This window comes from Denticeps clupeoides, chromosome 17 (assembly GCF_900700375.1).
Source record: "Denticeps clupeoides chromosome 17, fDenClu1.1, whole genome shotgun sequence".
NCBI classification, from domain to species: Eukaryota; Metazoa; Chordata; class Actinopteri; order Clupeiformes; family Denticipitidae; genus Denticeps; species Denticeps clupeoides.
In genome coordinates, this window is record NC_041723.1 from 6,133,877 (window position 1) to 6,156,070 (window position 22,194).

At 45.9% G+C, this 22,194-nt stretch overlaps 2 protein-coding genes and 1 non-coding gene across 3 annotated transcripts; all 3 read right to left on the bottom strand.

Moving 5' to 3' along the window:
* Positions 1-2,728: 2,728 nt before the first annotated feature.
* Positions 2,729-5,348, bottom strand: LOC114767332 (uncharacterized). Its single transcript, XM_028959000.1, has 3 exons — positions 5,139-5,348; positions 4,321-4,512; positions 2,729-3,772 (listed from the first exon to the last, which is right to left on the bottom strand). Exons 1-3 carry the CDS (start codon positions 5,326-5,328, stop codon positions 3,465-3,467), a joined length of 690 nt encoding a protein of 229 aa, XP_028814833.1. The 5' UTR covers positions 5,329-5,348; the 3' UTR covers positions 2,729-3,464.
* Positions 5,349-7,171: 1,823 nt separating this feature from the next.
* LOC114766929 (1-aminocyclopropane-1-carboxylate synthase-like protein 1) lies at positions 7,172-13,514 on the bottom strand. Its single transcript, XM_028958305.1, has 15 exons — positions 13,089-13,514; positions 11,815-12,386; positions 11,679-11,738; positions 11,487-11,557; positions 10,986-11,055; positions 10,518-10,584; positions 10,331-10,428; positions 9,935-10,012; positions 9,741-9,841; positions 9,450-9,539; positions 9,303-9,348; positions 9,069-9,210; positions 8,489-8,631; positions 7,968-8,121; positions 7,172-7,647 (listed from the first exon to the last, which is right to left on the bottom strand). Exons 1-15 carry the CDS (start codon positions 13,489-13,491, stop codon positions 7,304-7,306), a joined length of 2,439 nt encoding a protein of 812 aa, XP_028814138.1. The 5' UTR covers positions 13,492-13,514; the 3' UTR covers positions 7,172-7,303.
* On the bottom strand, positions 10,868-10,939 carry trnaa-ugc (transfer RNA alanine (anticodon UGC)). Its single transcript has one exon. It is a non-coding gene; the product is annotated as a tRNA-Ala (tRNA).
* Positions 13,515-22,194: the final 8,680 nt, after the last annotated feature.

The window sequence follows — 22,194 nt, forward strand, 5'->3', positions numbered from 1 at the left end:
CGCCGAGTGATTATATTTGTAATTTAATTTCCTTGGTCTCGCAGAGGGGGGAGATAAGGGAAGTAACCACTGCAGTTGTTCAGGTCCTGGATGAATGGAGCGATGAAAATGGAGCTACAGCTTCATTGTGAGGACAGAGATGTCCAAGGGGAGTGTGCTCGCTCGCTCCCTCGCTCGCTCGCTCACACACACAGACTACGGAAATGAAAGTGACCTTCGGCTTCCAGCCCTTTGAAACATTTGTTATTTTCTCCCTCGCGCGCTTTTCTTTCAGCAGAAAATGTAATCAGCAGGGGTTGTCCGGACCGTGCACCACTTGCAGAGCAAAGACGCATTTAAGATTCCGGAGAAGAGTGGACAGATCTGTGCTGAGTGAAAGGGAAGGGGAGCGAGGGAGAGTGAAGGACGAGGGAGGACACTGGGCTCACTCGTTCCCCACGAGACGGTGTGGCCATTACAGGTGAAAAGCACTGATGTGTCTTGCAGCGAGCGGCCGGTCGGACGGGCAAGTGCTGAAATGATGAGTGGCTCTCTGACCTGCGGCCCTCAGGGGAGCACAGGAGCCCCAGCTGGCACTGGAGTCGGTCCCCAGGCTTCCGCTGGCTCCAAAAAAAAACACTTGGCAGAGAGGCGCTGGGTCAAAACTGAGTGTCGCCGCAGGCTGGGGATGTAAAACATGCTCAGTCGGCGACAAGACGTCTTCCGCACAAACCCACCTTTCACATCTCTCTGTCCATCATCTCATTCACAATGTTTTATTTTTGTATCTCCCTGTGTCTGTGTGCCTCTGTGTGCCTGAGCAAGGGGGTTACTGAAAAAAAGGCCACGTCGCACCATTTGAATCACTTACAAATGCCTCACCTGTATCCCAGGCCAGAATTAATCCCTCTAATCGATGCATCTAAATAAATAAATAAATAAATATAACGGTTTTTTGTCTTAATCGCCACAGAAACGTTCATTGCAAAGATTTGCATGTGCGGCCGAGCATTTTTCATCAGATGATGGGACATGGGGGTCCTTTCCTCCGCAGACTCCCAGTTCACTTACGGAAGTGGTACAACAGCGCCACCAAAAGGCTGGACGCGAAAAGTGCACATGTGACAGAGTCGAAAAAAAAAAAAAAACATGTAGAGGGTTTGACAATCAGATTGAGGAATGCTCTGCTTTGCCAGGCCGCGTCTTTCCATATTTATCTTAATAAACACTCATGAGCGTACATGCGTGCGCGCTTTATTCCGCCAAAGAAAGCGGCGCATAATTAGTGAGACGCGGCTACCCTAATTGGGCCCTAATTGATATGAAGAGTATCGCCGGGGTCCAGGCTGCATTTCCCTCGTTTCCAGTGGTGGGTAGGCATCTCTGCCGTGCCAGTCAATCACTTGGCAGCTGCCAGCCGCTCACCGCCGCCGCCCCGCTCCTAACAAAGGGTGGCACCTGGAATTATTACAAAAAAAAAAAAGGTTCGGTGGGCTGTTTAAAATGTAATTAAGGAAGAGCTCATAAAAAATTGAGCTGTGACTAGGTGATAAAAATGCCCCCTCCCTTTTTAATTTTCATTGGAAGAAAAGGCCTAAACCTTGAAGGCGGAGCAAGGGAGGGTCATATCCCAGCCATGAATGAGAAAAGCGCAGGAGCAGGGTCTCTTATGACCTGTGCTGTTTAATGCTGACGAGGGGCTGTCCTACGGATAGAGATGCGGGGCTGAGATATGGGCACTGCTGGTCTCAGAACATTTACTGAAAATGGAGCGCCAAAGCGAAAGAATAATGATATGTGTGGCCGCATTAGTTGGGACCACACATTTCTCTCCGCAAAGGGTAAAAAGAACGACTGCTGGTCGTTTTTCCTCACCTAGTGCTGCGTTGGATGGATGCCGGAAGTGGGATGTCAGGCCTGCACACGTTCTGTGCACAAACTGCATTTCTGAGCATAACTTACACCAACCAATGAACAGAGCGCAGTGTACAAGAAAACCAGCTCAAAGTTCATTTCACGCACCTTTTATACCCTAAGCAGCTAAATTATCACTGATTTGGAATCCGATTTTGGCGTGTTTCATGTATGTTAAGATTTATTTTTTTTTTTTTAGATCCACGTCACACAGTGTGATTTTAATGATCTTATACGATTCCTGCAGTCACGCAGCCTGCCGGAGGCATTAAGTGCGAATGTTGTGAAGGTAGGAGGGCTCAGGCGGGTCCTCTCTGATGTCTTCTAAAGAGACCATCGCCATCAAACAGTCGGGCGGAGGGACCTTCAAGGACACTCAGATCGCCAATTAGGCGCCATCCCGTCGGCAAATTGAAAAGAGAGAGAGAAAGATTCTCGTTGGATTTAATAACAAACTCATTAGCGCGCGTTAACAGGGCGGAACTGCCTTTAATTAGCGCAACACCTGATTAATGTCCAATTAGCAGTGCCCCGATCCAGCTCACGCAGGCCCACCGCTCCAGTCCACTCGGGTAGGAGGCGGGGGCGCGGCGCGCCACACAGACAGACAGCTGGCGCGGGCGCCGCTCATTTGCCACGTCTTGCCACCAATGCGATAAAAGGAGGCGCTGGGCGGACAGGCCTGTCCTGCATGCGCGGGAAACGCCATATTTCAGGCAACGGCCCTCGCAGCCTAGTGGTTCCTGGGGGAACTGACAAGAAAAGAGTCATAACACAACTCGGATGTATCTTTTTTTTTTTATTTAAATCTTACGCACCACACCCCCTGCCGGGGACGGATATAAATCATTGCACGTTCAACATTGCTAAAAGGACATTTCGTTAACAACTGATAGCTTCTTCAGACACGGGGTCCAATGTACGTACGATAAATATGATACGTTACAACATTTACATTTACATTTACGGCATTTGGCAGACGCCCTTATGCAGAGCGACTTACAACGTGCTTTCAAGTTACCATCGATGAAGAGGTCAATTCCGGACGCCAACTAGGACCCCAACTATGAATACAACAGCACCGCTCATTATTAAATGTGCAATTCCTTTTGGTTACACCTCAAATTAAGTGTTAAAAGTATCTGTGGAGTCATGTAATAACCTACACAGGAACAGAGGTCTGTGGTGACAGCAGGTCAACGTACTTCTCAGTGGAATGAAAGAAGCCGTCAGAAACGCATCCCTGAACTGAATTCGCATTCAAACGTTAACAGTAATGCATGTCAGAGCTGCTTAATGAAAAGGTGGGCCATTTAATTCTGTTCAGTCTCAGACCTTAAAAAAAGAAAGAAGTAAAGAAAGAAATCATCTGTCATCACTGTTTTCCAAGTGGAACTGCAGCCTTTGGAACTGCCCGCTCCTTTTAGTGTGATCCTTTCATCTTGTAGCAGGAACCCCGCTGCCGGCTCAGAGAGCTTGGGGTCTAAAGGTAGGGATTGCTCATCTTTGACCACCGTGTTCGACGGACAGCCACCCGACAGACATTTGAGCTGCACGCCTCAGATGTTCCATCAGGGCACTGACATGTATCGCCTCACCCCCCCGGGGTGCTTGTTCCGCTGGACATGATGGCTGTCGCTGTACGAACGCCCCCCCGTACGCGGCCGCCTGGACCACAGCTCGGAGGTCCTCGCGATTTCGGGAAGGATGTTCGGCACGACAAATTGTTCCGCGAGGAAGGTGGCCGGCATGGCGCCCATTAGCAGCGCCCAGCCGGCCGCGCCCGTCCAGTAGGACGATCCCAGGCGGCCGAGGTCGCCGCGGATCTCTGCTATGTGCTGGTGGGTGAACAGAGCCCAGGTCATGAGGAAGAAAAACCCTGGGGAGAGGAGAGAGAGAGAGAGAGAGAGAGAGAGAGAGGGACTGAAGTGAGACTCTGCAGTGAATCAGCTGTACTGCGCTCGAACCTCTATCTACTGCCAGCCACCGCGGCATCACTCATCCGGGACAGATTTGTATCTGAGTGCACTACAGTAGCATCAGGGTGGAGGGAACTTAAAAAAAAAAAACCTCTCTCTGTATCCGTCCGGCCTACAGAGGAAAGTCCAAACAAATCCATGGACTGGTATTGTTCTGCTGGAGGGATGGACACAGTTCCACCTGCATTTTTTATGATGCTCCTGTCTAACTAGGCCTGTGGTTGGGCAGTGGTTGCTTAGCGCGTAAGGAAGGGGACTCGTAACCAAAGGGTTGCGGGTTCAAATCCCGAACCGCCAAGGTTCCACTGAGGTCCACTTGAGCAAAGTACCAAAGTAGCTACATGTCTCCCACTGCTCACTGATGGGACACATTTTATTGTGTGCACTGCGTGCTGTGTATGTCACAATGACAAAACACAATGACAAACACACACACACACACACACACCTGTAAAGTTGAGGACTATGAGCAGGAGGGTGGTGGGCTGAAGGGAGGTCCCGGCCATCAGGAGGGAGCGTGTGTTGGCATACGAGCCCAGCGTCTGGGATGTCCAGCAGAGGGCGAAGACGAGGCACAGAACTCCTGAACACATGGCCATGATGCAGGAAAACACTGCAAACACTCTCTCAAACTCCAGCACTGCACACACACACATACACAAACACACACATACCCAAGCAGTCATGACAGTGTTCTCAAAATGACAACCTGAATGCACGTAACTAAACATTTTTAATAAAAAAAAATGCTGTGACTGAAAAGTAGTGTCCCTGGAATAATGATTATTTGTGAGAATGTGTGTGTGTGTGTGTGTGTGTGTGGTGTGGCATAACGTGACCGATTTCAGATTTGTGTGTCACAATGCAGTGATAAGTCCTATCAGCAGTCAAAAATATCCTACAGAGCAAATATTTTGTGGTCTTGGAAAAAAGCTGCTCCGGTGCACGTCAGAACCTGCCCGCTCCAGGCAGAAGGAATCCGTGAAAAACAAGCGAACCTGTGTTTCCATAGATTCATCTGATTCGTCTTCACCCCGCACGGTCCAGAAGACCCTCAACATGCAACTGACACGACCGACTTGACCCCATCTGCTGCGGCTGTGCAAGTCAAGGCCTGTGTTCTGGATGGAGGTGAATTCCTCAGGAAACAAAGTTCCTCTAATTCTAAAACTGACACAGTTAACCGCAGCTTCCTTACATCTTGCATTTCAGTTGGTCGCCTAGACAACCTGCAGAACCTGAACATCCCAGAACGTAGCGGCTCACCTTTCACCGCGTCCACGTTCTCCCCTGGCTGCTCTCCCTCGGACGGGGACGTGTCCGCTTGGGTCCACAGCCCTTGGCCGTCCATCCAGCGGGGCGCCAGCACGGCGTAGATCACGCACGCACAGCCCACCAGCCCCAGGCAGGACTCTGCCACGCGAAATCGGCTGCCCGGGTCCACCTCAACCCGCATGTCAGCTTCTGTGGTCCCAAGTGGAGAGAGAAAGGGGGGGGGGGTTAGGGAGCAGAGGGAGCCGGGAGGGCGTGGAAGAAGGAAAATTGCTGGAATGGGAGAAGGGGTGGAGCAACCGCAAGGAAATCTGACAGCCCCCCCATAAAAAACGCAGAAGTTTTGGAAACGGGAGCATCTATGGACCTACATGCTCATATTTCTGGGTAAACAGGAACAAGCAGATATTGGGCTGCTGTAAGGGTGCTGGACCCTTACCTTGTGTTTTGCTCTCGGTCTCAGATGTCTCCCGTGAGCGCAGCAGCCTGAAGACGGCATCTTTGAGTTGGTGAAGCATCGGTTGATCCTCACAAGCGCGTACGCACCGGTCACAGGGCGAGAGTGAGAGAACACTCTCAAACCCACCGTCTTATTCCTCCGCCCCGCGCTGGGCTGGAATGTGGCGCACTGTAAAGATTCCCCTGCCTCTGTGGAAAGCCCCGCATGGTGGTTAGGTTCCCCCACCAGAAGTCCCAATGAGTAACACGTTTGTGCCGCCACAGGTTGGAAAGTAAAAGTGTCACCGCGTGCAGGCAACAAAAAACGACTCCTTGTGACGAGACCGTCACATTACGCAAGCGTCTCACTGGTGGCTACAGGCTGTGGCCGTTCTATTGTTCAATTAGGATTTTTGTGCCTTGACATTTACATTTATGACATTAATCAGATGGCCTTGTCCAGAACACCTTACATTCAGTAGTTACAGGGACAGTCCCCCTGGAGACACTCAGGGTTAAGGGTCTCGCTTTACCCTGGACAAAATGGGAGTAAGAAGGATTTGAACCTGTGACTTTGTGGTTGTCAGGTTCAAGTGTTTTACCCACTAGGCTACTGCCACACAGTCTACCCAAAGGTCATGAAGGTCACACTGCTCCCACTGAGGTGAGTAATGATGATGGGAATCAAGCAATTCAGGCCCACGCGATCAGTGTTTTATTGTTTTAGTGAACCCTGAGTTTTATTCTTTTCTACGGTCATCAGTCATCCAGAAAGTAAATTGAACAAACCAGTTAATACATGACATTCTGTCATCAAATGACAAGAGAAACATTTAATGTGTTTCTGCGACAGCTCTCTGGGTATATTATAATAAGTGCACATTAAGAAAGACGAAAATGATTTAAGAGCTGTTTGTCTGGTTGGCTTTTACAAAAATATTAATTCAGAATAAACTTAAACAAAATAACAGCGTGAGTGTATTGCATGATTGTAATATGTTTTTTTTTTTTTTTTATTTCCCTAATGTTAAACCCTAAACCGGTTGATCTAAGTGTGAAGAGGTGCTTCGTGTGGGGGTTCTTCACAGATCTTTACAGAACAGAGCATGTTGGTTTCAGACTGCTGCCCACCACTGCCCACACAGGGCTTTATATCAAACACCTCGTGGGGTGACCAACAGCTCCATGTCATCGTGGTAATGGGTTAAAAAGACAGTGGAAAGTCAAGCCCACCAGCTTTCTGCCCGCCACTTCCTGTCTCCACCAAACACAGGAAATAAGTTTGTTTTGTTTTTTTAAGTCTTTGTGCATCTAAATCCTCTGATTTATAGGACTGCTTAAGAACACAAGAGCCGCCTGGCAAATATACTTTTTATTGCTCACCATGTGTGAACAAATTATCAGAGCAAAGGTTCAGAAACAAGTTAATTTCTCCTTCTCAGGATTACAAGGCACCGCTAAGAAGAGGGGTATCAGGCACATTTTAACATGGAAACTAACAATAATGCAGTGTATATTTTGTAATTATATTTTCACTTCTTACCACTTTTATCTTAAAAAAAAAAAAACCTGTAAGGTCTGTTTTTTTTTGTTTTTTTTTTTGGTCTAGGACTGTATCAAACCACAAATGGGAAAGCTTTTAGGTATAATTTTAGAACACAGTTGTCTTTTTTTTTTTTACAACTTTTTTTTAGGTCCAGCAAGGTTTTGCGTCCAGGACACTATTTCCTTGCTCGCTCAAGCAGTTCTGTGAAGACCTCCAGCTGCTTCGGGTCTTCCCCAGCGGACAGTTCCGGAGTGTTCCTCTGCAGCCAATCAGAAGAACGGATCTGTTGCCGCAGGTCATCTATGAGGCTGTCCAGTTTGGCTGGGGAGTGAGACACCTGACTCTCCATGACAACAAAATCATTGCTGGAAAGGGAGGGCACCACCGTCTGAGAACAGTTTGCGTCTGTGGGCCTGTGCCTTTCAGTCTCTTTGGTCTCCCTGATGACCTTGTTCTTATATATTTGTGGACTGTGTGAATCTTTCACTTCCTTCAAAGTCTTCTTAATCCGCTGTATGCCTGGAATCACACAGATACACACATTTCAACATGAACCTGAACATGAGAAGGAATCTTCATCTTTCAGATACACTGATTAAACACTGATACAATACAATTATCTCTATCAATACACTGATAGAGATAATTGTATTGTCTTCATGAAGTGTTATTAACTTTCTTCAATATGGAAAGTGAAAACACATGATGACATGAATAAAAAGCACCTATTTCTACTGACATATGCAATGGAGACAGACACATGACCATGGGGACAAACCAAAGGAATATGTAAAATAATCAAACACAAAAAGCAAGTGAAAGGAAGCAAAGGTTCTGACCAAGCTGCAGACAACTCTCTTGGTCAGCGAAGACGATGCGGAACCAGCCAGGGGTGGAGCAGGAGAAGGCCTGGCCACAGCTTAGTACTACCCTGTTTCTCAGGAAGTGCCTCCATAACTCCAGCTCCTCCGAGAATGAGGGCTGTCGCAGATACTGTATACAAAAAAAAAAAAAAAAATCATGCAATTCTGTAAATACAGTGTTTACTGACATTAGTTATAATACTTAAGATCCTCAATCGAGTAGAGAACATCCTTGCTACAGTATTGAAGAGTACATTATTTTAGAACGACTGGAAGATGCTAAATCTCAACACTCCCTACAAAAACATCCCTATATCCTCTGTTGCTTATATAAAATACTTCAGCTATATTATCACCAATTTATGAAGCCACCCCTAATCAAGTGTGATGTTTACTGATGTTGACGTTCGCAGAGATAACACATGATGGAATACTGGTATTGAGCGATTAACAAACTTGCAACTGTGTAGCCAATGGTTCCTGATCAGTTGCCTCACCTTGCTGAAGTCGGCCCAGACGAAGAAACCAACGGGTCGGTGCAGGTAAGGCACACCCAGACCTTGCAGCTCTGTGGTCAGGTAATGGTGCGCCTCTTGCAGCCGCCGCCTGTTCTCAGGCAAGAATTCCCAATCAATCCAGGCTGGCAATGAGGAAACACCAGTTAGGCTGGACTTTATGTAGGCCACTGACTGGGGAAATGGTGGCCTAGTAACCGGACGACTTTCGTGGCTGCCCACTGCTCACCAAGGGTGATGGGTTAAATGCAGAGGACACATTGCGTTGTGTCACTGTGTGCTGTGCACCATATGAATCACGATGACAAACAACACTTTCACTGATGGTATATAATAAGGATAGTTGAAGATGAGTCTAAGGTGAGTTTGAAGTTGAAAAGTTCTTGTGTAGCCAATAATTGGTCGTGAGAATTAATCATTAATTAGAATAAAAACAAGACTTAAAGTGAGCAGCTGCCCTAATGTCAAATGATGTTCTTGTACATCTCATCTACTTCAAGCTTCAGATATATTTGCAGTTCCCAAAGAAAAGGCAATAAAATAGGATAAGAGCTTTATGTACCCCTGTCTTGTAGCAGGCGAGCCACCTGATGCTGTGTGGTTCCTGATACACAATGGAAATAACCCAGGTGGTCCAGAGCCTCCACCAGGTGTCTGTTCTCAGAGTACAATGTCCCCACACGCATCCCTCCCATCGCAAAGTCCTGCACAGGAATCAGAAGGAGCCAAAATGAATTTAAAAAAATGGTAACATTAGATGAGGTAAGAAAGAAAAAATAGGATCTGCCTACATTACCTTACTTAGTCCCCACATCACATGGGTCCTCTGGGGGTCTGGCAATCTGTTGACAAGGGCAGATCCAATCTCTGAATATTATAATGTACAACACTGAATACACACCCCTTTAAAGGTAATATGCTGAGTTCACTGTGGGGGTGATACCTGTCATGGCTAAGGACGCTGCAGAAGGAGTTCCTCTCACCAAACACAGACAGCATGTAAATCTCATCCACAATAGCGTGCAGTTCATGCCTGAAACCAAGGATGAAAGCAAATAAATTCATGAAAACTAAAGCATATCACAGCAGATAACACAGTAATAGCACATCACTTCATTTATTTCCGCATTTCTCACTTCATATGTAATACCATTCATCATATTACATACACAGTATAATTTGCCATAAACAACAATTGCATTCATTGGTTGGGTCAAATGTTGCGAATGCTCACTTTTTGGCAAATTCCAGAAAGCTGGTCATCTCCTCAGCTGAGTATATTTCTCCCAGTGGGTTATGGGGATTTACAAGGATGACTGCTTTGACATTCACACCCTGCAAGTAAACGCATACAGCCGTGTGCGATTAAAAAAATGGACAAGGGGGTTGAGGACATGTAACAGTTCGAAGGGTGTGTTTTGGCGTCACCTCTGCCTTTGCTCTGTTCAGAGCTCCCTCCAATTTCTCCACGGTCAGGTGAAATGGCGGCTCCATTGTGCCAGCAGACTGAAAAACACTCACACCTGTCAGTAAAAACACCTCAATCTCATGGACTTGAAACAACCCCACATTACTGCGCACCACCCTCGCGATCCTGCCATAGGAATCACATGTTATGCAAACCATTTTCTTTATCTGTGGCAGACAGGTTTTAACTATTCAGTTTATAAGCATTGCTATAATCAATCTCTCCTCCACCTTGGTTCGAGTGCCCACTTTGATGCTATTGGCTGCAGGTTGATGCTTGTGAACATGCAGCGGTCAAAGTTCAGCAATATTCAACTTTGACCGCGGTGTCTGCAGAGCCTCGCAAATTCCACTCACCTCACCGCTCAGGTGAACATGGTAAAGGCGTGCGCTGCTGTAGAGGCCGACGTCCTCTGTGATCACCCCATAGAACGGGGTGGGAATAAGTATGGCGTCTGTAGCACAGGCAGAAAGAACGCGTGGTAAGAGATGACACCAGCTCCACCGAAGGCCTCTGAGACACCGGAGACGGGAGCCACCTCACCTTCAGGGTCACACAGCGCCGCCGCAATGGCGGAGAAAAGGGATCCGCAGCCATTCATGACCACCACCTCAGAACAAAATACACACAGTCAGAACCCATAGGCATAGTCCAATAACGAAAGTGAAGTTGTGAAACACTGCAGCAGCACAGCACATGGTGACAAAATGTGTCCTCTGCTTTTAACCCATCACCCTTGGTGAGCAGTGGGCAGCCATGAAAGGTGGAGAGCAGTGTGTGGGGACGGTGCTTTTGCTCAGTGGCACCTTGGCGGTTCAGGACTTGAGTTGGCAACCTTCTGATTATGGGTCCATTTCCTTACCTGCTACGCCCCACTGCCCTGAGACTGACTAAGGAGATGCCAGGGATTAAACCAGGGACCTCATACATGCAAAGCATGTGCTCTACCACTGAGCTACATCCCCAAAATAATAATGCTGTCTGCAAGGGGCATTCCATTGGGAAACTCACATTGTCTGCCTTCAGTGGGCTTGGAGACTGGCAGTAATGGGACAAAAACCTGGCGACTTCCTCCCTGAGGCTGTAAAAAAAGCATATTGATGATGATAATAATAACATTGAATTTCAGAAACACAAATGAATCACAAATAATGAACATTCATTATGGTGATAATGACAAACCACCTGTATAGCAGGGACTTAGGAAGGTACCCGCACAAGTAAGAAAAAAATAAGCCATAGCTCATAATCAAAAGCACAAGGATGATGCATTAGTGTTAAAATGCGGGTGATATCACCGTGTTATTATTTTACATTTGTGGCATTTATCAGATGCCATTATGCAGAACAATTTACAATCAGTAGTTACAGGGACAGTCCCCCTGGAGACACTCAGGGTTAAGTGTCTTGCTCAGGGACACAATAGTAGTAAGTGGGATTGAGTTTTTAAACTAGGGCCGGGATTTGGGTTCAAGAAAACAAAAAAAGAATAAAGATTAAATAAAGGCTCACAAACGATGTCCTTTCCAGTCGGCATACTGCAGCATGGGGGGCTGAATTTGGACCATGTCGGGCTGTGACAGCTGTGAATGAATAACCATTACATTGATGTATACATATAATAAAACTACACAAAACAAAATAAAAGGTCATAATGGCACCGAAAAAAAGGTTCACACACACGCCCAGCTCAACCGACCTCACCCGTTTGTGCAGCAGGTCATGGCAGAGCTTATTTTCACTGGTGCCCATGTTAATAATGCCCTGAAACACAGAGGAATAAAATGAAAGATAGACCCAGCTTTTTGAGAGACATATTCCAGGTTGGAGGGCGCCGTACATTGGGGTTGTTCTCGCCGTGCTTGTCTGCGTGGTACTGTGTGTAGCCCTCCTGCAGGATACCCTGGTGCTGTCGGATGCGGTTTCCCCGGCGGGACAGGTGCTTGCTGTGAGGGGGCGTTTGTGGGCCCGTGAGCGGACTGGCCGGGGCTGAGGTTCCGGGACGTTGCGGGGTCGAGTGAGGTGAAGAGGCCTGGCACTGCTGTGCTGCGTGGCCCCTGGCAGCAACGAGGGCGCCGGCGAACGTGGAGAGGAGGCGCAGGTCGTGCTCCCGCCCCTGCACCGCACACCTCTCTGCCATCTGTTCACGACGTTCCTCGGCCGCCCGCTGCCAGCGAAGGAATTCCAGCAAGGTCTTATTCAACAGGACAGCACTCGAACCAACGTTTGACCTCCGCCCTGTCCAACGACGCTTGGGAAGCTTGCTCTGATGGCCGCCGCTGCATTTCCTGCGGTGGTCCATGTCGCCGGCCCCATTACCGTCCTCTTCCCAGTCACTGTCTCTTTCCCCTGAGCTGACCTGAAAGGCAGCGCCTGTGCCTGGGGAACCAGCCATGTTCTGTCCACTGACACCTAGCATATGTTCAAGAAGAAACTGTTTCAATCTTTAAGGACGCAATCTTTTCCAGATGCCCTCCCCCTCCAACGTACATTTACATCATTTACATTTTACATTTACAGCATTTACCAGACACCCTTATCCAGAGCGACTTACAATCAGTAGTTTCAGGGACAGTCCCCCCCTGGAGCAACTTAGGGTTAAGCGTCTTGCTCAGGGACACAATGATAAGTAAGTGGGATTTGAACCTGAGTCTTCTGGTTCATAGGCGAGTGTGTTACCCAAGTTATGCATTGTGTACATGGGCATGTATTCAGCGTTTATATCGTGATGCGTACCAAGTATAACCGGTCAGTAGCCGCAGCACCCGATTACGCGTCTCCTTAAGTATTAATCCGCATTATTTACTTCCGCCACCAGTCACCTTGCAGCTAAATATTTTCATCGCGATTCGCGTGTGCGACTGCATTTAAGTATAACGGTCTTCCAAAAAAAAAAAAAAAAAAAAAAAAAAAGACAGAACTGGTCATTTGGATGGGACTGAAAAAAATACATTACAATTTGAAGGAACTATTTCCACGCGGAAGCTATAATCACTTGCGGATGGTGTCTGCGAACACGCGACTCCTCGTTCGTTGGTTTCCGCGAAAGCGAAGCACAAACAACCCCCCCAAAAATTAGACATTTAACGCAATTTCGCGTAATAAGGATCCTACCCGATTGAGAGGGGCGTGGTCGCCCTTTGACCTCTGGTCGAGCCTCAGCAGGGTGCTCCGGGTCGGCGTCGTTGTCGTCGCCCTCCACACCTCCTGCCGGGTCGGCCAGTACCCGGTCCATGACCGCGAAGAACTTCCACGGCCTCTCCTTGCCCTGCGTCGCCTTCTGGCGGTCCTTCGCCCGCCGGTACTCCAGCTCCAGCTTCTCGATCTTCTCGCGGCACTGCTCGCCGGTTCGCTGGACGCCTCTCTCGTTCAGCAGCCCCGCTATGCGGCCGAAGACGTGCTGGTTCCGGACACGCGGCTCCAGGTCGATCTGGATCGCGCCATCGGCCCAGATGTGCAGCAGCTCCGCCACCTCTGCTTCCGACCAGTGGCGGTAGCGGGACGAGGCGGCCGCCATGACGAGGGTTCACGGTGCAGGGCCGCCCGACGCATGCGCAGAACGCCACGCTGCCTGCGCCATTCAGTCACAGCATTCAGAGTTATTATAGAATATGAATAGAGTTAACAAATTTGCTGGTGCCACTGAAGCCAGTTTAAATTATTAAAATATATATAATGCAAAATGAATTAATCACGAAATTAGATCAGGTAATAAATTATAATTTATAAAGAAATTCATCAACTATAACATTCATTTGTAAGCATGCAAATAAATAAAAAATATAATGTGAACAACATGCATAACACGCTTTACATATTTAAAACCCAGATAATATTTAGGCCAGCATTTTCCTTTAATTGGGTTTCCTTCTAAAATAGCTGTATTCACAATATTAATGTAGTTGGTCCCACAGGCAAAAAAAAAGCCCTCAGTGACCCTCACAATCGGAATAACCTTTCCCTCTGACAGATGCCTGATATTCCAGGATCCTAGTCTGTGGTGGCAGAGAGACCCACGCAGTGCAGCACAAAGCCAATTAGCTCCAAGTGGGTCGGTATCCGGGTCAGGTATCCAGCATACTAACCTCTACAGTCCACCCTCACCGGGAGTGAGAATAACTGTGAGCGAGGAGTGAAGTAGGGTATGTGTGAGAGAGAAATTGGAATGGCAAGAAAGACTAAAAGTTGGAATGAGAGCAGAGGTGGAGGAAATGGAAAAATCCCAGCACTATAGTGTTAGATAAAGTAAATATACATTTACATTTACAGCATTTATCAGACGCCCTTATCCAGAGCGACTTACAATCCGTAGTTACAGGGACAGTCTCCCCCTGGAGCAACTTAGGGTTAAGTGTCTTGCTCAGGGACACAATGGTAGTAAGTGGGATTCGAACCCGGGTCTTCTGGTTCACTACCACCCTGAACACCGAAATAATTGGTGGACTAATTAGTGAGACACACAGAATAATCCCTTTGGAGGAGCGTTGAACACGTGCTTATTTTCTCCTCACCTCTCAGGCGCTCCCCGCTTGAAGATGGCATCTTTGAGATTATGAAACACTGATTATGGATTGCTAGCATGTACAGTCGCACCGAGAGCTGCGGTTGTCCAGTGAGGCCGTGGCTGTCCAGTTGATTGCGTTTTCCAGGACTCCCCTACACTTGTTTCTGTAGCATATCTTCCGTTATGTTTTTCCGTATTCCTTGTTGATCCTTCAATTCCTTCCTTCCTTGTTAATCAGCTATGTGCCTGGGAGAGTCCACAGAATTCATGTGACATACAATACGCAGAGAGAGAAGAAGCTTGGTTCTCTTTTCTGAACTGATATTTGGGTTCAGGTAGAGTTAGGTTTACAATTTCTGGAGGGTTAAAAAGATAGATGGTATCCTCAATAGGAAGGGCCCATAAAAAGACGAGATGAGCTCTGACCAAGTCGCAGGCAGCTGTCCTGTTCGAATATGATGCAGAACCATCTGAAGGCCTGGCCACAGCTCAGCACCACCTTGTTCCTCAGAAAGTGCCTCCACAACTCCAGTTCCTCTGAGAATAATGGTTCAGTACTGCACACACATTCACACACTATTAACAGGGTGTGTGTGTGTGTGTGTGTGTGTGTGTATATATATATATATATATATATATTTTTTTTTTTTTTTTTATTTACTTTTATTATTATTATTATTATTGTTGTTTTTTCAAAGTCATTCTGTAGCCAGTAATGGCATATGAAATTAACTGATACTCACAGCGGGACTGACCACAAATCATCCATCAACTTTTGTTTTGTGTCCTCAGGCACTTCTGGAGAGGCACTACACATGACTGCTAAGGCCTCGGCCGGATACATAAAAGAGTGTTTGAGTCTACTGAACCTTGGCAGAAAATACCCGTGAGGGAATGAGTCCAAGATTTGAAATAGGAAGCAGGAACCTCACTTCGCTGCAGTCGACCCGGACAAAGAAGCCAGCGGGCTGGTGCAGATATGGCACAAATAGACTTTGGAGCTCGGCGGTCAGTCAACAGTGAGCTGCCCGCAGCCGTTGCCTGTTCTTGGCCTGGAATTCTCCATCAATCCAGTCTGGCAAAGAGAAAGCTCCTGTTTTCGACTAAGATTGCCTTTTGTGGAGCTCCACTGACAGTGGATAATAAGGGTGGTTTGAAGTTGCTGCTTCTGACCTAGGCTAGGATTTGGAAAGCATGTCCTTGTGCCTCTTATCCAGGCACAGCCAACTTCAGACATTTCAGTTTCAGGCAACAAAGAGGCCTAATTTCATCCAAATTCCAAAGTGACAAGGTCCCCTTGGTGTGAACCATCTAGAACTCCATGAATGGGTTTAACAAATAGCAGTATTCTATTCTAAAATTTGTTGCAAAAATAGAATGGCCCTCCCTGCTGGATTGTGCAACAGCTTCCTACCACAGGCCATCAGAAACCTGAACACTCAGGGACTGGACCCACACACACACAACCTCTTCCATCTTTACAATGTAATATTATTGCACTGTTCTGTTTTTTACTTGGCACCTCTACTTGCCTGACACTCATTTTATTGGTTTTCATGCTGACTGTCTTCTTCTACATGTCTTGTTTGTCTGAAATGTTATTACTGCACTGTCTGTGTCCTGTTCATGTGGTCCGTGCACTTTAAGCCAGTCCATAACTGTGTCTTCATGTTATATGTAGCACCAGGAGGAGAAAAGTTTATTCGTTTGACTGTGTACCGTCTAACCCGTATGTAGCTGAAATGACAATAAACTTGGAGAAAATTTGGATGAAAATGAGCCTTTAAAGCAGACATTAGGAGCAGACCAGAATAAAAACAGCCAGTTGTTCATTAGTTTGATGGACACTAATTCTTATTGGACTATGCACAGCGTAATTCATGGTTGATTGTCAAACCTAAGACTTAATCCACTGCGTCTGTGCGTGGATCATGTCGACATCTGTGTAGTAGCAGAACCTGCTGTGGGTTGTTTTTTTTTCGTTGTTTTTTGGGGGGATTCTTGGTATACACATGTGAGGCAACAACATATGCTTGTTCACTAAAATCGTGTCAAATTTTGACAGTGCAGCTGCCACGGTCTTGGAAAAAGAAAGTGAACAAGAGAGTGCCGAGGAGGCCACACATCCCCTCCCAGCTGTCTAGCTAGTGTTAGTTGTGCAGTTTTACACACAGGATGTCCTTGATGCTTTGACTTATTCATGGACATAGTGTGCAGGGTATGTTCACTAAAGTCACACAGAGTATGTCGTCAGGATTTCTAGAGATCAAACAAGAAAGGCCTGCTTGCTAGTTGACTGGACCTTGGAGAGGTGGAACTAACTACCCACACAGCCATTCTAGTTTGAAATTAACTTTTAATGTTTTGCCAAAATACATTTTAAATGGGAGGAGTGATTGACAGCTCCCATGCACCCTAAGTCCTCATTATAAATTATTTAAGCCCACTCCTGTCAGTATGTCACACACCCATCATCACACACAAGCATCTACTTCCTTCCTCCTATATTTCCATCCCTTTGCTTTGCTTGCAATACACCTTGTTAAGGGCCATTAGCTGACATTACGCAGATAGAGTAACCTCAATAACATGCAGATAAAGCATGCAGATAAAATGTTTAGGAACATTTAGACTCCAGTCTTGACATTGTTCGTGTTGTAATTGACTCTAGTAGATGGAAATGGTTGTTAATGATGGAATATTTGCATGTATGTAGAGAGGAAGATAATCAGCAACAATTAGTCTTGAGTTCCAGCGGAATGCTGTGATACCCATCTGTCACTTTAAAAGCATCATTCATTATTAGGAAATGTTTTCAATAATTTTAGTTGACAGTTGTATTGCTTAAATAAGCAAACTCACACTAGTACAGTATCTAGTGCATCAGCAGATGTGGGTTCAACTACAACCTTATTTTAAACTTTGCCAATTACGTTTTATCTATAGCACCTCCAAAGATATTTACATACCAACTGACAAGCATAGCAACTGTAAGATCAATCCAACTCGTATAAACCCCCTGTTTAATATTTTGCAAACTATGTGCAATTGTTTTCTGTAATAATTTATTTGTGACAATGAGAGTGCCTTACATTGAACTGCACTGAACAGAAGATTAGCGCCATCATCTGCAAAGTAAATGTATGTGTTACCCACAATTTATCATTCTCCCATTGCATTTTACAGTTGGCTGAGAAACAGCCCCGCAGCAAGGTGCTGAATAACTTCGTTTGCGATTTACTTTTCCAATTCACCCATGTGTGAATGATGTTGTTATTACTAATTTAATGAAGTTCTAACTGAATACACTAAGGTTTAATGTTCTTGAAGTGATGCTTTGAGCATCGTCCATAGAGAGGGTGAAAAAAGCCTTTTGTTTATTCCTAATGAATGAAAAGGACTTATGGAATGTCTAAGTTTACAATACATTTAGACCAGCCATTTGCATGTGTGAAAATGGCTGTGTGGAAGCATAAGTTCAGTACCTCTGTCCTGTAGCTGGCAAGATATTTGGTGCTGGGTGGTTCCTGAAACACAGTGGGAATGGCCAGCATGGTCCAGGGCCTCGATCACCACATGCATCACTCCCATCACAAAAGTCCTGCACAGGAAAAGAAGCCGTACAACTACAACAACAAAATCATGCAAAATCCTTTTCTCAGCTTGCGGAAGCCCCACAACATATTGGTTTTCTTGTGGATCTGGCAACCTGTGAATGGCAGTTGGTCTGTGAGTTCAAGCTCAGTTTATTTGTCACATACTGTACACTGTGACGTGAACAATAAATGCATACATCACTGGGTATTGATTAAGGACGTATAATATGAGGTCGAGGATTATAAAATATACCACAAAGTGCAATTGGTAGGCTCAGGTGCATCAGGGAGTGATTTGAACCACTGAAGACGTACGAGGGGTGTAGACACACTGATTTGATTATTATTTCCCAAGTTCAGTAGAGCTGTGGTAACATGCACAAGCTGCATAAGCATGAAGCAGCTTGGACCTTTATTCTTGACCTAAGCAGTGGGTCGTCATTTACAGAAAAGGACCTGCCAATCACTGCTGAGGATGCAGGAGAAGAAGGTGGCCTCAGGCAGCATATACATCTCGTCCACAATACCATGTAGCTTGTGTCTGAAACGTGCCAGAAGCAAATATTAAAGCAATATGTCAACTAGTGCACGTGTTATCTGTGAACCCATGGTCTGCGAGCAAGCCAATTCCAAGAAGCTGGTCATCCCCTTAGATGAATTGATCGCTCCCAGTGGATTGTGGGTGTTCACCAGAAGGACTGCTTTGATATTCACACTCTGGAATGAAATTCATACAGCCTTATGGAGATAAGAAAAAGGATACAGAGACGCAGCGCGACTGTGTACGAATGTGATTTGCATTACCTCTTCCTATTCCCTGTGCAGAGCGTCATCAACTGTGGGGCGGAATCGTCTGTTGTCTGCATCAAATGACTGTAAAACAGACCAACGATAAACCCACACATCATCACAGATCAGTACAGGAATTTTTAAAAAGCATAGAAGGCACACAAAAAGTCTTCTGCAATCATCCCATGTAATTGTCTGGGAATAAGAATGGCCTCTGTGGCACAACCACACAGCATAGTGAGACAGAGGGGAGTAAAAAAAAAACAAAAAAACACCAACACCACCACACACACAGATAAATTCAAATGTTATCAATCAGACCTTTGGCCACAAAGGCAATAATGACATCACCAGAGGAAAGTACTATCCTGTGATATACACGCTCTCGATAATCAATATATGTATCTATGCACTGCCCCATGCAGCTTGAGAAAAGTCGACGCTGCCCCCTACCGGTAAATAGCGGTATTTTTTTCCTTTAAAGAGCATTTTGGGGTCCGCACCAGCCACACTGCCTGGTCAGTAGCCCTGCCATGGACATCAAGAAGATTTCTGATGCAAACAGGAGCATGTGGACCATCTTATTAACAAGCTGGATTAAATGGGATATTAAAAGCTAAGCCGATGGGGGGGGGGGGGGGGGGGGGGGGGGGGGAAACAGGCGGCAGTAATGCTTCCAATTAATCTTAATAAACATGATGAATGTTTTTTTTTCTTCTGTGGATCTTAATTAATCGAGACAATTAATCACAGCCGCTTGGAACATTTCGGGGTGCATGCATATCTCTGAGCACTGCACTGATGCTAATAATTGTGCTGTCTGAGGCCACTCCGATGGACCCGGCAGCCTCAATCTGCTATTATAATTATCGCTGTGGAAATCTCCAGGCCCGAGATATTCCGCAGTGACCTGAGGGAGTTCACATTATCTGCCTTTAGTGGTCACGGAGAGCAGCAATAATGGGACCGGAAACTGGACACTTCCTCAAGGAGGCTTTAAGAGGAAAAACTAATTTGACATTAAAACGCTGTCGCTGTTATGTAAAATATGCTCGGGTCCATATTAGAACAAAATTTAATCCAAGAGGGTCCAACAAGGTTCTTAAAATCACTTAAAACAGTGCTTCTCTTCATTCCTTCATTTAGTCAGGTGAGATGATAATTACTTGAAAATTGAGGAATTTACTGAAATTAAAGGTGCAGGGTTTGGATATGAATGCCAAGTGCTGAGAGAAATATGAGGCAGAGGATTTTGCCTTACAAGCGATGACCTTTCCAGTCAGAGGACAGCAGCGCAGAGAGGTCAGTGCGCAGCATGTCTGTCGATTAAAAAGAATGACAATAAATATAATATGTTTCATTGTTACATGACATTAATTCAATATGACATTAGTTATTGGGTTAGGACTACATGGGCAGTATTTAGAATAATGTTACTTGAGGTCATAAAGTAAAAAAATAGAGCTGTCTTCCACATGATTCTAGTCTATTCATATTGATATGCAAAAAAAGCGATAGTTACCATACCATATATAGTATTCATCCAGCAATACCTTTTCAATGTATTTGGCACACTCATGCAAGATGTGTTACAGTGAGTGGTGACACAAACCAAACTGTCACAACCTCATCCATTTCAGCAGCAGGTCATGGCAAAGCTTGATCTTGGTGCTCAAGTTAATGATGCCGTGATAAACAGCCACAGCCTGGTTATCATACAAATACATTTAATTATCAGACGCCCTTATCCAGAGCGACTTACAACCAGTAGTTACAGGGACAGCCCCCCTGGGGCAACTTACGGTTAAGTGTCTTGCTCAGTGACTCAGTGGTATTAAGTGGGGTTTGAACCTGGGTCTTCTGGTTCATTGGCGAGTGTGTTACCCACTAGTGTGAGTGTGCTACTACCACCCAGGATTGGCCTGAAGCCAGGAGGAGACGTTCCTACATCCTCCAACAAGAGCAGTGAATAAGGAAATAAGGACCTCAAAACACAAATTCTCATACACTAGCCACAAAGAAAAAGGAGGTGGTGTAAACCATGCCTAGTTGGATTGTCAGGGCCCGTTAATCAACGCTTGCAGTTATATTTTCAGGTTGAAGCCAATACCTAATCTTTCTCACTTTCCAAAACCAACTCAGGATCGAGGATAGTGGTGCCCATCCAGTGACAGTCACCCAGTGTGGGGCAAGCGTGGGGGCAGGGTGATCTTCAACCTTCCCAAATTCTCCCACACCACCCCTCTGCTACGTTCCCTCCACTGGCTCCCAGTAGCTGCACGCATCAGATTCAAAGTACTGATGCTGGCCTACAAAGCCAAACATGGAGTAGCACCATCCTACCTCACAGCCCTTATTACACCCCGCACTGCACCTCGTATACTCCGAGCCTCCAGTACTGCTCGCCTGGTCCCTCCATCTCTGAAGGTAAAAGGAAAACATTCATCTAGACTCTTCTCTGTCTTGGCCCCTAAGTGGTGGAATGAACTTCCCCTCGAGGTCAGAACAGCTCAGTCACTGAGCACCTTCAAACGACAGCTCAAGAACTTACTCTTTAAAGAATATTTAGATTAACTTGTAACTTTTCTTATTGTCGAACTTGAGTACAGAATCTACAACAGAGTGAATAAAATAGATGTATTCATAGTTGGGATCCTAGTGAACCGGAATTGATCTCTTCATCGATGGTAACTTGAAAGCACGTTGTAAGTCGCTCTGGATAAGGGCGTCTGCCAAATGCCTTAAATGTAAATGTAAATGTAAATGTAAATGTAAATGTAAATGTAAATGTAAATGTAAATGTAAGCGGTGGGGCTGACTGAGGCGCTTCTCTCACCCGCGGCGCCCCCTAGCGGCCAGAGCCAAAAAAATAGATCGTCGTAAAATCACACTGAAGAAGTGTTCACTTTGCCAAATGGCAGATGAAAAGGAATCCGACCGAGCCTCTCCACTAATTGCTTGACCAATATGACTTCATTTACATAGAAATTTTCATGCCAAAAAAAAAAGTTATACCACAATTACTTCATAAAATAAAAAACAACCTCCACCCCAAGAATATTACATTACTGCTTATCATCCGGTTATTCAGGGTTGTGACTGCTGGAGCTCAGGGCGGCGACTCACACCATTCACCCACACCCTCACATTTGTAAATGTCATTAATTCACCAATTCCACATGCCTTTGAGGCAGGAGGAAACTGGAGAACCTGGAGGAAACCTGTGCCGACACGGGAAGAGCATGCAATCTATGGTCAAATAAGGTCCAAGCCGGGATTTGAACTCACACTCCTTGGAGGTGTGCGGCTACGTTGCTAAACGCTACGCTAC

What these genes read in the sequence shown, in the direction of transcription:
- LOC114766929 (XM_028958305.1), bottom strand. Translation starts at nt 13,491, where the DNA reads ATGGCGGCCGCCTCGTCCCGCTACCGCCACTGGTCGGAAGCAGAGGTG. An exon ending in ATGACCTGCTGCACAAACGG is followed by an intron (nt 11,558 to 11,678) that starts GTGAGGTCGGTT and finishes ATTCATTCACAG; the next exon opens with CTGTCACAGCCCGACATGGT. An exon ending in ATGTTCACCTGAGCGGTGAG is followed by an intron (nt 10,013 to 10,330) that starts GTGAGTGGAATT and finishes AGTGTTTTTCAG; the next exon opens with TCTGCTGGCACAATGGAGCC.
- LOC114767332 (XM_028959000.1), bottom strand. Translation starts at nt 5,328, where the DNA reads ATGCGGGTTGAGGTGGACCCGGGCAGCCGATTTCGCGTGGCAGAGTCC. An exon ending in GAACGTGGACGCGGTGAAAG is followed by an intron (nt 4,513 to 5,138) that starts GTGAGCCGCTAC and finishes GTGTGTGTGCAG; the next exon opens with TGCTGGAGTTTGAGAGAGTG. An exon ending in CATAGTCCTCAACTTTACAG is followed by an intron (nt 3,773 to 4,320) that starts GTGTGTGTGTGT and finishes TCCTCTCCCCAG; the next exon opens with GGTTTTTCTTCCTCATGACC.